The sequence below is a fragment of the Parambassis ranga genome, chromosome 21 (assembly GCF_900634625.1).
Source record: "Parambassis ranga chromosome 21, fParRan2.1, whole genome shotgun sequence".
Classification (NCBI taxonomy): domain Eukaryota; kingdom Metazoa; phylum Chordata; class Actinopteri; family Ambassidae; genus Parambassis; species Parambassis ranga.
The window spans coordinates 16,230,011-16,243,025 of record NC_041041.1 but is presented as its reverse complement, the minus strand read 5'-3'; the positions used below and the strand labels follow the sequence as shown (position 1 = coordinate 16,243,025).

General features: G+C 40.3%; 2 protein-coding genes across 4 annotated transcripts in view; one reads left to right on the top strand and one right to left on the bottom strand.

The window, feature by feature from the left end:
• The window catches only part of hecw2a (HECT, C2 and WW domain containing E3 ubiquitin protein ligase 2a), a 36,695-nt gene that overhangs the window by 18,826 nt on the left and 4,854 nt on the right, over positions 1–13,015 (bottom strand). Inside the window, exon 2 of the mRNA XM_028433809.1 lies at positions 1,457–2,085. Within this exon, the coding sequence (XP_028289610.1) occupies positions 1,457–1,835 (379 nt within the window). The 5' untranslated portion in view covers positions 1,836–2,085. The remainder of the gene's footprint in view (positions 1–1,456; positions 2,086–13,015) is intronic.
• On the top strand, positions 6,953–12,108 carry LOC114453878 (uncharacterized). Of its 3 annotated transcripts, XM_028433812.1 has the most exons (10): positions 6,953–7,188; positions 7,586–7,691; positions 8,133–8,267; positions 8,353–8,483; positions 8,589–8,725; positions 8,816–8,909; positions 8,988–9,326; positions 9,406–9,589; positions 9,716–9,840; positions 9,996–12,108. In XM_028433812.1, exons 2-10 carry the CDS (start codon positions 7,598–7,600, stop codon positions 10,335–10,337), a joined length of 1,581 nt encoding a protein of 526 aa, XP_028289613.1. In that variant the 5' UTR covers positions 6,953–7,188; positions 7,586–7,597; the 3' UTR covers positions 10,338–12,108. The 3 variants fall into 3 exon arrangements, with proteins under 3 accessions (XP_028289613.1, XP_028289614.1, XP_028289612.1); XM_028433813.1 differs by having other exon boundaries at positions 6,953–7,691; positions 9,776–9,840; XM_028433811.1 differs by having other exon boundaries at positions 6,953–7,691.

The following is a 13,015-nucleotide window of genomic DNA, read 5'->3' as shown; positions in this document are numbered from 1 at the left end:
ACAACATCAGCTGATCCACATGGGTTAACCCGTATGTCTTGGCGGTCATCAGAAACTAAACAAACTCTTTTATAGCAGCAATTACACAGTGCCGACAATCTACTGCTGCAGGTCTGTCTGACCTTTCCTAGAGTCAAAGGCACTCATTGTTTTCAGAAACCCATTATCCATTACCAACACAATACGTCATGCTAACCAGCTCACACACTGTAATTATTCCTGAATGTCACTGTATCATACCAGTAATTATCTGCTGTGAAGAGACAACTTTCATTTCTCGCTTTACTGAACAAAAAAAAAAATACAAATTATGCAGCAGTCACTGTTTAATTTTGTCTGACTAGATTTTCTTAAAAACTATAATCTTAAAAAATATGCACCTGGATTTGTGATTCTCAGGAACATATGATGCTACATATCTTCATGTTTCATGTTTTCGATATGTATTTGTATGGACCTAGTATTAAAAACTGTAGCTGTTGGTGCTAGATTGACAAATCAGTCAGTCTGCAACTTGTTGATTTGAAACAAAACAACCCAAAAAGTCATGTACTGCAAAATATGTAGGCAGACAGTGTACTACATTTGGGTGTACTATCAGAAGTATCCAAAATGACACACTCTGCAGTACTACAGCTCTTTGATATGTGAAGACTGCACAGAATTCATAGGTTCTTAACGTCAACTGTGCTGGTTGCACACTACTACGCCTGTATTAGTTTTCACCATCAAGGACAGATCTGCCCGGCGGTTTGCCTGATAGCCTTCTTCAGCACACAGGTCAGTGTATATTCCCCCTGTCAAATTCCTGTCTCTAAGCAGGATTAACATACATTATTGGAGACCACCAGGCTCGCCTCTGAGACCTGCATGGTTTGTGATGGTGTGTGTGTTATCGTATACCAAGGCAGAGCTGTTAGATGTTGACTCAGCCTCCAGTCTTGTGTAAAGTCTCAACCGATAATGTTTCAGTATTGACTTGGAGTTGGAAGCTCCTGCACAAGACTCTACCCAGCTATTCTCAGCTCCCAATAATAAAACACTGGGATCAGCTGAAAAGCTTTGAGGTCAAGTCAGCTTTGTCCCTGTAAGCTTCCCAAATGGTTCAGCAAAAATGATTTGGTGGGAAATGTGCCTAAGACAAATCAACCTAACCTGTAATATGAAGCTGAAAGCAAAAATATTCACACGTCAGGTTCTGGCCTACTGAAGTCCCAGAGCACAAAATAAATTATAGAACAGCAACAGGCAGAGCTGCCTGTTTTGCATATTTATTTTTAGTATTAAGAATAAATTTGACTTATGCAATAAGCTTCATCGACGCTGCAATGAGACATACATGCTCTCATTCTGTGTAATTTCAATGGTCATCATCTTGACTTCAGTTTCTTTACAATGAGTAGAAGGAGTATCTCTGCTAGCAGCCACAAGCAATATGTAGGACTCATCATCTCACCAATATGGTACAGGCCAATCCAGTCGGTAGCATCCACTTCCTCCTTGATATCCCAGGATATAACAAGATTCTGGCCACGGTTCAGTGTGTACTCCAGTGTGGATGCAGTGAGCGAGGACCGGCTCTGGGAGGTCACCAGGTCTGTGTCGCTATTAGCCCGCGTTAGACCAATAGGGCTACTGACAACTGAGGCACTATCGACTGCTGCCCCACCCCTCTCCGCCAGGGTCCGCAGGTTCTCTGGGCTGAGGGTGTGTCGGAGGTGAGGACTGCGCCTGCGCGGGGCAGACAGGTGTTCGCGGCCTCCGACGGCCAGGTTAGGTGGATTGTGAGAACGGGTCCTGGGTGGCAGGACGGCTGTGGCAAGGGAGGGGCGCATGTTGTGCGACTGGTGAAGTGAAAACAACCAATGAACCAACAACACGCACAGATGGGAAGGAGCTTATTGAGTTGGTTGTCAGTGATGATGCATTTGACTAAATTGTCTGTGCTGATTCAGTTTTTATCATCATGTTCAAACATAGAGGAACTTCAGAAAAGATGAGTCGATTGCTTCTTAAAGGTTCCCACCCGTTTCCCTTTTCGGTCCATAGACTGGGTGGAAGATGTCAGCCAGCAGCGATGAGGACCTGAAGATGGAGAAAAAGAAGAAAGACAGATTAAAATCACAGAGCTACAAAATTGCTTCCTCAAAACAAAAGCAATGATTGCATGCTGTGACTTGTAATCAACAAATGATTGAGAAAACATTTATCACCAGAGAGGTTGTTTGCCATCAAACAACCTGTCACTAACACAAATAACTCAGCACAACCATTAGGCTCCATCCCTTCTTCTCTGACAACCTAAAAAAGCAACGTATGTGAGGAAGGGTTTTTTAGTGTAAGTGCAGAAGGGCTGTTATACCCATTGAAATAAATCAAAAACCACTGGAAAAGGAAATCTTAAAAATCACCCACACACAAACAGGGTTTCAGGGTTTCTGTCAGTATAGGCAGCATCAGTTAAGACAGAAAAAGGAGATAGGCAGCCGTATCTGCCTCCCAGGAAGCTCTTCAATCAGCAAATGCCAGTTGAGGGACTGTCTGGGGAGCACCGTCAGAGTCTAAACCAGAGCCATTTTGTTTTTAAGGGAAGGATGACATGTGACTTGTATCCACAGGGAGTGAGTTTCAGACAGGCTGAGAAGCAGAGTGGGTTTTTTTTTTAAGGGAGAAAAGGTTTGGTAATATTCTGCTTATATATGCCTGGTGCAGTCACTGGAAAATGATGTGAGCTGTAGTCTGAGCTAATCCATGATATCTTTGGTGTTTGAAGTGTGTGTATGTCTCAAAGGCTGAGCTGCTAGTTAAGCTGTAAAACTGTAGCCTCGTCTGCAGACCTCAGAGTGTGGCACACAATGCAGTTCCTAAAAAACAGGATTGTAAAGCTGGAAACTCAAGGGTCGCTGACAGCTTATGCCTTATCTCACACTGCGATGCTGAAGGAAGAGTTTGACTGATGGATGAGATAATGTCTGTACTGATGTGGTGAAAAGAGCACCAGCACCCAGTCATATAGATTAGTTTGTAAGGTAGTCCTTAAAATACTCCACTGTCTACAGCACATGTTGCTGTATCACAGCTGAGCAGATGCTGGTGCAATGAGTCAAATGACACACACATTCATTTTTCTATATACAATACAGCTAGTCAGCAACAGTTGTACTTTTTGGTTGGTATTTCTCTTTCTCTGTTGCATCTATAATATAAATTTTCTGCTCCCTCTCTTTAAATTTAGATTGATTTCTGAGCTGCAACCCACCGACCAACATGTACCCTGAAATCTGTCACCACGAAAAGACGGGAAATAATTTTAAAAGCAATTCATATGCTGTAACCTATATGAAGAATTGTCTAATAAACTGAACAAATGGCTCCTGAGCTTCTGAATCAATTCACTTTGCATTTTAAACTGACTGAGCAAAAATGATGATCAGGCCTCTGCATTGATGTATGTTGACTGGCCGCGTTTCTGGACAACTCAGGCCTGATATTGAAATAAGATCTGTTGCATTTGACGTTAGGAAAGCCTGGGCGTCCCTGACTCAACAAGATTACCAGAGCGCTGCTCCGTCTCACACACACACACACACACACACCTCATGGCCCAGCATCATACAGGGATTTATGACAGAATAAAACCTTCATCACTGATGCAGGAATACACAAATCCTGCTCACGTGTGCACATGGCCTCATACACAGTCATATAGCACCATCAGGGAGGGGCCATGTTCAGAAACAAGCACAAGCTTACTCAGTTCAAGAAGAAACAAAAAAGTATAACTGCTAGTGAGTTATGTAAGTGCTCCTGTGGTCCAATCACCCAGTCCCCCCTCCTGTGTTTGCCAGGCATTTTTTTAGCCTTGCTGTGGAGTGGGAGCTGCTGCAGACGCACCACTCTACACAGAGGGGCTGAGGAGTCTGTGTACTAGCTGCACACAGCTCGCACATGACCTCAGGAGAGGGCAGTAAGCAATCTGGACCAGTGCTTTTGCTCCCAAAAGACTCTCATGTCTCATTATAATCCCAATTCCACTGCTGTGCACAGTTCAACCTGGATTTGTGATTGATTCTCAGGAAGTGAAATAGATAACGTGTCATTTGAGAACCCCCTAAATGAAAAAAAAACTGACTGTTTTCTGGGATGATGTTAAATTTGACACCTGTCTCGCAAGGGTCGTCATTTGAGTCCTCCGCTGTTATTAGGCACCAAATACCTTCTACTCTGCACTGCGGTGCAGGGAATACTAACAGGAGACCAATCTGCAGTACAGGAGCTGATGGAGCATGTCAGACTGTGCCCCCTTTTGTTTTCCCATATTTGGTGGAAACTATTTTTTTAGAGAACATGCAGGATGGCAGATTTCAGGTATTTGGTCATCACTATTTGTATGGAGGCAGATGCTGTCATGTCTAGTATCATAGTTGACAGGTGTGATTGACAGTGATTCTGGCTGCACACCTCCTCCCACACTCCTGATGCCAAAAAGAATGTGCTGAATCCTCACAATCTCAGAAGCCATCAGTGCGCACACACACACGATGGAAACATTTCATTTATCTCATACTGTAATAATTCACCAATTAATTGATCTTTCTTCTTTTTTCCTATTGTTCCTATATCTCACACAGAAAAGCAACAATAGATGTACCAGGCTAAGTCTTATTCTTATTGTTTTGGGTTGTTTTTTAATCTCTATAGTTCTGAAACTATTTTGGGTGTCACTCCTTTACACTTACAGGTTGTCTACTGTAAATAACATTCAAAAACCGCTGTGTCTCTCTCTTTTTAAAGAAAAACCAATTCCCACATGAGTTAATACTTGGCAACAAATGTGTACATCTGCTTGACCAGATGTTACAGAGCAAATTATTAGGTCTCAGTCAGTGTTAATTTTGGCAGCAATTTCGGATTTAGTTTTTATTTTAGTCTTGTGACTAAAATGTCATTTGATTTTAGTCACATTTTAGTCATCAACATTTTTAAAGTTTTAGTCTAGTTTTAGTCGACTAAATATCAAATAATTTTAGTCGACTAAATCTGCCGTGGATTTAGTCGACTAAAATTCTATGATATATATTTTTCATGAAATATTTAAGGTTTGATTGTGCAATAAAAACAGGCACAGCTTTAACTTGTGTTATTTGAAACAAACATCTCTTTATTTAATTGCTATTACCTTTTCACAAAAGCAGCAGTGAACAGTGAGCTGCTCTCCCTGAATACACTGTTCAGTCATGACCTTCTTCATGAATACTCCATAACTACAGCAAAACACTTCAGTGACAACTTAGAAACAGGTCGCATGCTGTAAAACCATCAGCAGCGGTGTCTTCATTTATCGATTTTGTCACGTGTATCTTTGAACGGAAGTTAAGATGACTCGTCTGCAAATGTCGCTTCAGGTTTATTGTTTTTACCGCTGATAGTCGCTCCGCGCGGTTTGCAAACCGTCTTGATTGTCTTGAAATTAAACGTGTCTGTGTGTCTGTTCTCCTGTTTTGTGTGACCATGCATGAGGACGCCTTCTTCCAGCATCGCGGCGCAACGTCCTTACACAGAGAGAGCACTTCTGATTGGCTCTCTGCCGCCGTCTCCTGATTCGTCCCTCCCTTTCCACAAACAAAATTTGCTCTGATTGGATCTCGTCTCCATCAATAATTTCGTCTCGTTTTTATTCGTTGACGAAAGTGTCAATCCATTTCGTCTTCGTTTTTGGCACCGTGCGTTAGTTTTTATTTATTTATCGTCTCGTTTTTATCAGCAAAAAGAGGTCGTTAACGAAAACTATGACGAAAATGATTCGTCAACAAAATTAACACTGGTCTCAGTTAGATGTATCTGCGGCAGGTTTACATCCAAAAAATGTAGGAATACTCTGCTTCATCAACAAAAAGAACGTATATTTCACTCTTTAATGTCTCTCTGTTATGAGGATTAACACCCCTGTGTTTGTAGCAGTCAGCCTGATATGTGTCAGCATACTTCTGACCTTTATAGATTAAACAATTACAACATTTAATAACACATAGTCAGAAGATCAATCCCTGACTGACAGGTCAATTAAAAAAAATCTGTTACTTTTAAATGTTGTTTTTAGTTATCTATGTGTTGCGAGCCATGATGTCAGTAAAAGGATTCTCCTCCTCTCACTTGTTTTCTCTCTCTCTCTCTCTGTCTGTGTGTGTGTGTGTGTGTGTGTGTTTGTGTGTGTGTGTGTGTGTGTGTGTGTGTGTGTGTGTGTGCAGGAGTCAGCAGAGGGACCCCTCTGTGCCCCTGTGGAGGTGACTGCAGTACTTTACAGCCTGACAGAATGGGCACCTTGGGGAGCTGGCACACACATAACACACACACACACACTGGCACTCAGGTCTTAATGTGCCTCACTGGCACATAAAGTTAACCAGCACAAAGAAGTTTTACACACTAAAACCAGAAACCCATACACACACATTGCCCTCTGCAATTACACAAACTGAGAAGATAAAATGACAAAAACCAGTGCCAATAAGAAGGGGATGAGTGCTCCTCCTGACAACAGCTAACTGCAGTGTTACTACTGAGGGATGCAGCTTTGAGTCATTCTGAGAGGACACAGGACAGAGTGGCCCCACTTCCCAGAAAGAGTGCAGCTCTGTCCCACTCTGGGTATTTCTCTAAACACACAGCTCCAGGAGTACACGACTGGGATGAGTCACTTCACTGAAGGTATCCCTCTATGACAAGCCCCGGTGAGCCGAAAATGGCTTTTACACGCAAAGACTGATTGATATCAACCTTCCTAAAACACTGACCTCGCTAGAAATAGAAATGTGGGTGTGCATGGATTTCTAAAAGACAAACACCCTGTACAGACAGACAGACATGCAGTATGGTGCTGTTCTTTGTATTCTGAAAATTTCTTATCTAATATGCGACTAAAACTGACTGTACACAGCAAAAATTGGAGAGTTAGAATTTCAGGGTTAAACATTTAGGAGTTCATTTTAACTCCAAAAGTGTAATTTCAACACATTCAGAGTTAAATGGTGTCCAGTTGTGGAGTTATTTGATAGAGTTGATCACATTAGTGTTAACTCAACTCTGCAGAGATACAATTAAACTCCGCCTCCGCCCCAGTACCTCTCTCCGTTCTTCTCAAAATTCTCAAGTCCACTCCATTTTGCTGTTCTGGTGCCGTTCTAATAGGTAAGTGTAATTACATTTTAACATAGGTAAAAATTGATGCTGCGAACTGTAGTACGTGCAGCGCGATGTATGTGGAGCGTGTAGTAAGCCTTGTTTGTTGACTGAAAGACAATTTGTCCAGGTGAGCTAGTAGTGAAAGCTAGCAAGGCAAGCCAGCTAGCTAGCTAGCTAGCTCGCCTTGCTAGCTAATTGACGCTTAGTCAAATTGATGTTAAGTCAAGACGATAAAGAACAAAGGTTTATATATATTTTTACTCCATAAAATGTTTGAGACTGGAGCTAATGGTTACATTATTTTTTAGCAGAAGAACTGTAGAACATGACAGGGACCGCTAAAAACGGTCCGAACATGTGTCAGCCTGTTTGACCAACACGTGTCTTTTGTTAACTACATTAGAGTCAAGGTAAAATGCTGGTGCAGGTCAAGTACTGCGAAGAAAAAAAATATGTGAAGCTGAATGAAGTTGAAGGACACTTCAACTTTGGACAATTCAGTGAAAAGGGTATGTACTTTTTCTTTTTCTTTTTTTTTCGTTTGGCTTCAAAAAAATCGAATTGTGGTCTGAGAGGAGAAAGGGGTAAGGAGAGTATGTCAGGTGCCAGTATCTCTTCCTCCTCTCAGACCCGCTAGCGGTGCGCGTACATTTTGTCGGTGCCCGTCTGCCCCTGCGGAGTCTGCTGCTGCAGACGCCTGCTGCTCGCAGGGAAGGAGACAGCTGTACCGCGAGTCATGCAGACTGATTACTCGTCACGCCTCATAAATTTCATAAATGGGCATAAACTGATAAACGTTTTTGTATATACACATAATATACATTTTTAAATCATTCATTTTCAAATTTGGGTGTATGAGGGAATTGATTTTGAGAAACTGAGCTAGGTCTGTCATGATTATATGGTTATGGATAACAGTCATTCTCTGTTCAACTTATGATTATTTGCAGTCATTGAGAGATTTTGCCTTCCGCCTGATGTACAACTTACATTCAAGGATGCAACAGGGACAGAAGTTGATGCTGAAATTTTCAGTGACCTTCTTGGACAAGGCAATGTGGTGCTGACAGTTTTCTCAAATGATGGTGAGATATTAAGTTAACTATGATAAAGCACTCTACACCCTATAAGAAAAAAAACGGTAACATATTTTTTTTATGTTCCTTTTAGAATTCTCTGATTGCTCCAGGTCTTCTGCATCTGACTTGAGCTTCAGTTCAAGTGGATCAACTATAATCATGGATGAGGTCCCTAGGAAGAAATTGAGAATTGAGGATTTACGTTCAATGTCCGCTAAGCAGGTGATAACAAGGCTTCATTCTAATTCTGATTCTTATCACGTCCTGGTTTTCAACTCTTGGTTCTAGAAAAGCTATTTATCACATTGTTTTGCAATTTAATGTTAGTTGATTGAGGATGTGCTTAGAAGCAAGTCTGGTGGTGAAGAGGTACTGCAGGAGTACCAAACAACAGAAACCCTAACAGATGCCACAAGAAGACAAATGGTCAACATACTAGTGGCTCACATGATTGATAATCATGGGTATGTGTGTGTTTATAATCTTTTATTTGTGCCACATAATTGCATGGCCATTGTATAAACTTAGTTTACTAATTTAATATATCCTCTCAGGCACCTCCCCACTAAAGCAGTCAGAGAAGATTATGCCAAAGGGATAGTGATGCTGTTCCCCTCCCTCAGGGATCCATATTCCAACAAAGGCTATGTAATAATCATTAGTGTTTGCATGACACTTTGATGTGATTCTTGCATGAGTGCATGACAGTGTTTTTTTGCATTTCAGGAACACTTCTATGATGCTGCAAGCAACACAGGATACATTTCTTGGCGTCTGAAAAGAGTGCAAAGGAAGATTCGTCGAGGATATGCAATGTCACCAAATACCTCTACTGACATTTCTCCAAGAGGCCCAAATTTCCAAAGGACTGTTAATGTTGAAAGGCAACTTGATGGTAGTGCTTGTCAAGAAGCTATATCTTTGCTCAACCACACCACAGACAAGTCTCTGATTTTCCAGAAGATGAGAGAGACCTTTCATTACCGCCAGAAGCTTGTTAATGACCCAGGCAGAAGTGATAATATCCTCTCCACCTTCCCGAGATTCCTGGATACCAAAGGATTGGTAAGTTTGGTCAGATGCTTAGAATGGCTTAAAACGTGAAAGCATTTTGGTAGTAACAGTCAAATCATAATTTGTAAAGGTGGATCAAGACTTCACACTCCTGTTTGATGAGGAGACGTCTGCTAGGCTGCTTCAGAAATGGGATGTGTTCTTCAAGCCAAATGTCATAAAAGAGGCTAAACAGCTGACTTCTACACCAGAGCTGCGTCGCTTGGTGCAGTCAGCAGAAAGTCCCATAGGACGTGATTTTGACGAGGCAACAAGTGAGTTGTTAAACTACTGTTTTAAATATGAACAATATGTGTATGACTGTGTCCTTGTTCCCATTCAGACCTGAAATGTATTATATTTACAATTTTCAGTTAATTCTTGTGACTCTTTGTTAAAAGCTTATGACCAAGACATGGCCTCCCTGTTATTGCTGCTACATCTCTTGCCACCATCACCAGGGGGACCCAAGTCTCCAAAAATCAGTGCGTGTGATGCAGCTGAGAGACTTGTAGTGTTTCATAAGGTAAAATGATGAACTTTAAAATGATATTAAACTAAAGACACTCTTCCTTTTGCATGGAGAAGATGTTTGAATAGTCACTTCTTTGGTCTAATGTTATTTTCCTTGTTGCGGCACATTATTGTGTCTAATGTCGGGTTTCCTTATCTCAATCCTAGTCATGCTGCAGTTTGGAGGAGCATTTCCGCAACCAGCAGAGTCGGCAGCCATATCTCCTCGCTGTTGGACGTCAGAAGAACCAGATTGACAACTTCTACATCACCATGGATAAACACCTCATCCCATGCCAGGCAAACCGCTCCCTTGGGGCATGTGATGAACTTTTCAAGGCACATTTTGTGTTCAATTTGTCATATGATGTTGCACTTGTGAATTTTTACACATTCCTACAGACAACAGTGTATAACATTGATGTGGGGAAAATGAAGGAGTCGCCCAGAGTTAGAGACATGAGAGCTAGACTGCTTAACCAGACAGTTGAACTCTCACTCTCTGAGTAGGAGGCTAAAATAATGCTGACCTGTTTCGTATGTCAGAAATTGTTTCCCTGCAGTCAGCAGTTGATTGTACATTTAAGGGTTGAACACAGTTACTATCCTGGACCCAAGTTCAAATTGTTTTGTTCTCAGCAAGGTTGTAGGCATCAATTCCTAACATATGCAGGTTTTCGTAAGCACCTTAACAGTACTCATAGCAATGTTCAGCAAACTGCTCAAAGTTCAACTGGTGCGTGTTGCTCTAGTGAGCCAGTTGCAACTTCTACTCAGGAAAATGCTGTGGAGGACAGGTTTATTCCACCAGATCCATGTAGCTCTTCTAGTACTTGTTCTGAGGGCATTGATACAGGGGTTAAAAAAGATCTAACCAAAGGATTGTGTGCATCGATTGTGGCCAAATTACAGGGTAGTGGGATTTCTAATAGTTTGGTGTCCTCAATTGTTGGAGATTTGGAGGAACTAACAAGTGAGCTTTGCTCACAAGCAAAGCATGCCGCTGTCTCAGCTTTATCTGTAACTGACCCTAACATATCTGTGATAAATGAATCATTTGAACATTTTGAAAACCCCTTCACAAATTTGAATACAGAATGGAAGCGAAATAAATACTTCACCCAAAAATGGGGAATTGTCGAGCCAGTAGAAATAACACTGGGCATGAGATATGACAACAGGAGAAATCAGAAATCCGGTACTTATGATCAAGTATCTGTGAGGGATACTTTTGTATATGTGCCTATTTTAGAAACATTGAAGTTCATGTGCAGAAATCCAGAAATTTGTGATTATCTAAAGAAAGAATGTCGATCAGAGCCTGACATTTACACTGACTTTTTTGATGGAAGTTATTTTAAAACCCACCCTTTGTTTTCAACAAGAAGACATGCATTACAAATTCAATTATATTATGATGATTTTGAAACAGCCAATCCCCTTGGCTCCAAACGAGGAATTCACAAAATTGGCTGTCTTTATTTTATAATAAGAAACTTGCCCCCAAAATTTAATTCAGTTTTAATGAACATTCATTTGGTATCCCTTTTTCACACACAAGATCTGCACAACTATGGTTTTGATGCTATACTGGAGCCACTAGTAAATGATGTGAAAAAACTCGAGAGCCAAGGGCTAAATCTTCCATTTTCTGATGTACAGGTATATGGTACAATCTCACAGATCACTGGAGATAATCTAGGAATGCACACAATTCTTGGTTTTAATGAGTCATTCAGTAGCCATCATTTTTGTCGCCTTTGTTTGATTGAGAAGATAGATTCTCAAACAGTATTCAGTGAAGATGATCCTAAGGTGATCCTTCGTGAAAAAGACATGTTTGAAATGCATTACCAGTCTCTGGAGAAAAATCCCCAACTCAAATCAGTATATGGTTTGAAAAAAAAATCAACACTTAATTCATTGAAGTATTTCCATGTTAGTAATAACTATTCATTTGATATCATGCATGACCTTCTTGAGGGTGTGGCTCAGTATGAGATCAAATTGCTTTTTGGATATCTCACTCAGCACTTTATTTCAGAACAGGACTTGCTTTCCAGGATTTATAGTTTTGATTATGGATTTTTAGAACGAAAAAACCGTCCCACAAAAATTATCTTGGAGAGTGCAGGCAATGGTATTGGATTGAACTCTATTCAGACACTGTGTCTTGTTAAAAACATCCCACTATTGCTTAGAGATATTATTCCTGCAGGAAACGAAAACTGGAATTTGTTTCTGTTGTTACTTCAAATAATGAACATTGTGTTTTCACCTACCCTCACTCATGGCATGACAATATATTTAAAGCACTTGATTGTTGACCATCACAAGCTGTTTAAACAGTTGTATCCACACAAAAATTTGATACCTAAACATCATTTTATGATCCATTACCCATCTTGTATAAGGAAAATTGGCCCCTTATTACATATGTGGTCTATGAGGTTTGAAGCCAAACATAAAGTGTTTAAAGACTCTTTTAAAAATTTCAAAAACATAACTAAATCACTTGCTAAGAAGCATCAGATGACCATTGCATATTACTGGGAAACATTCACTCTCAAAAAAACTGAGTATGGGCCAATAAAATCTTTTTCCCTCAGAGATGAGAAAGTACCAGTCAACAATGAAGTGTTTCACATGATCTTGTCATCCACAGAAGTTTTCTCAACGAGTTGGGTTAAAATCGATGGTGTAGAATATAGAGCTGGACTTGCCATATGCAGTGCATTAGAAGAAGATATGCCAGTCTTTTGTCAAATAATTGATGTACTGTTGGTTGAAGATCACATTTTTTTTCTAACAAACAAGCTATTCACAGAGAATTTTGATGAATATCATCATGCATTCAGAGTATTACGAAGTGAGGAAAGGTGCTTATTAAAAATGTCTGAGCTTAAGTTTTATAAACCATTTGATATACAAAGCTCATACTGTGTTTTAGATGAATCTTTATATATTATTCCTTCATTCACAATGTTTTAATTCAGTTGTGTACATGACTGCAAAGGGAGAAATAAATGTTATTTATAAGAATATTTGTTTCAATTCATTATTATTATTTTATATATTTATATATACTTTTAACACTGTTCCAGTGTTAATAGATTGCCAATTTCAGGAGTGAAATCAACACTATACAAATAGTAAAAATTAACTCTGACCAGTGTTATTTGTCAAAT

Bases quoted from the DNA above. Each gene is read 5' to 3' on its own strand.
- LOC114453878 (XM_028433812.1), top strand. From the start codon at position 7,598: ATGCTGGTGCAGGTCAAGTACTGCGAAGAAAAAAAATATGTGAAGCTG. The intron at 7,692-8,132 runs GTATGTACTTTT...GATTATTTGCAG, and splicing joins TGGACAATTCAGTGAAAAGG to TCATTGAGAGATTTTGCCTT. The intron at 8,484-8,588 runs GTGATAACAAGG...ATTTAATGTTAG, and splicing joins GTTCAATGTCCGCTAAGCAG to TTGATTGAGGATGTGCTTAG.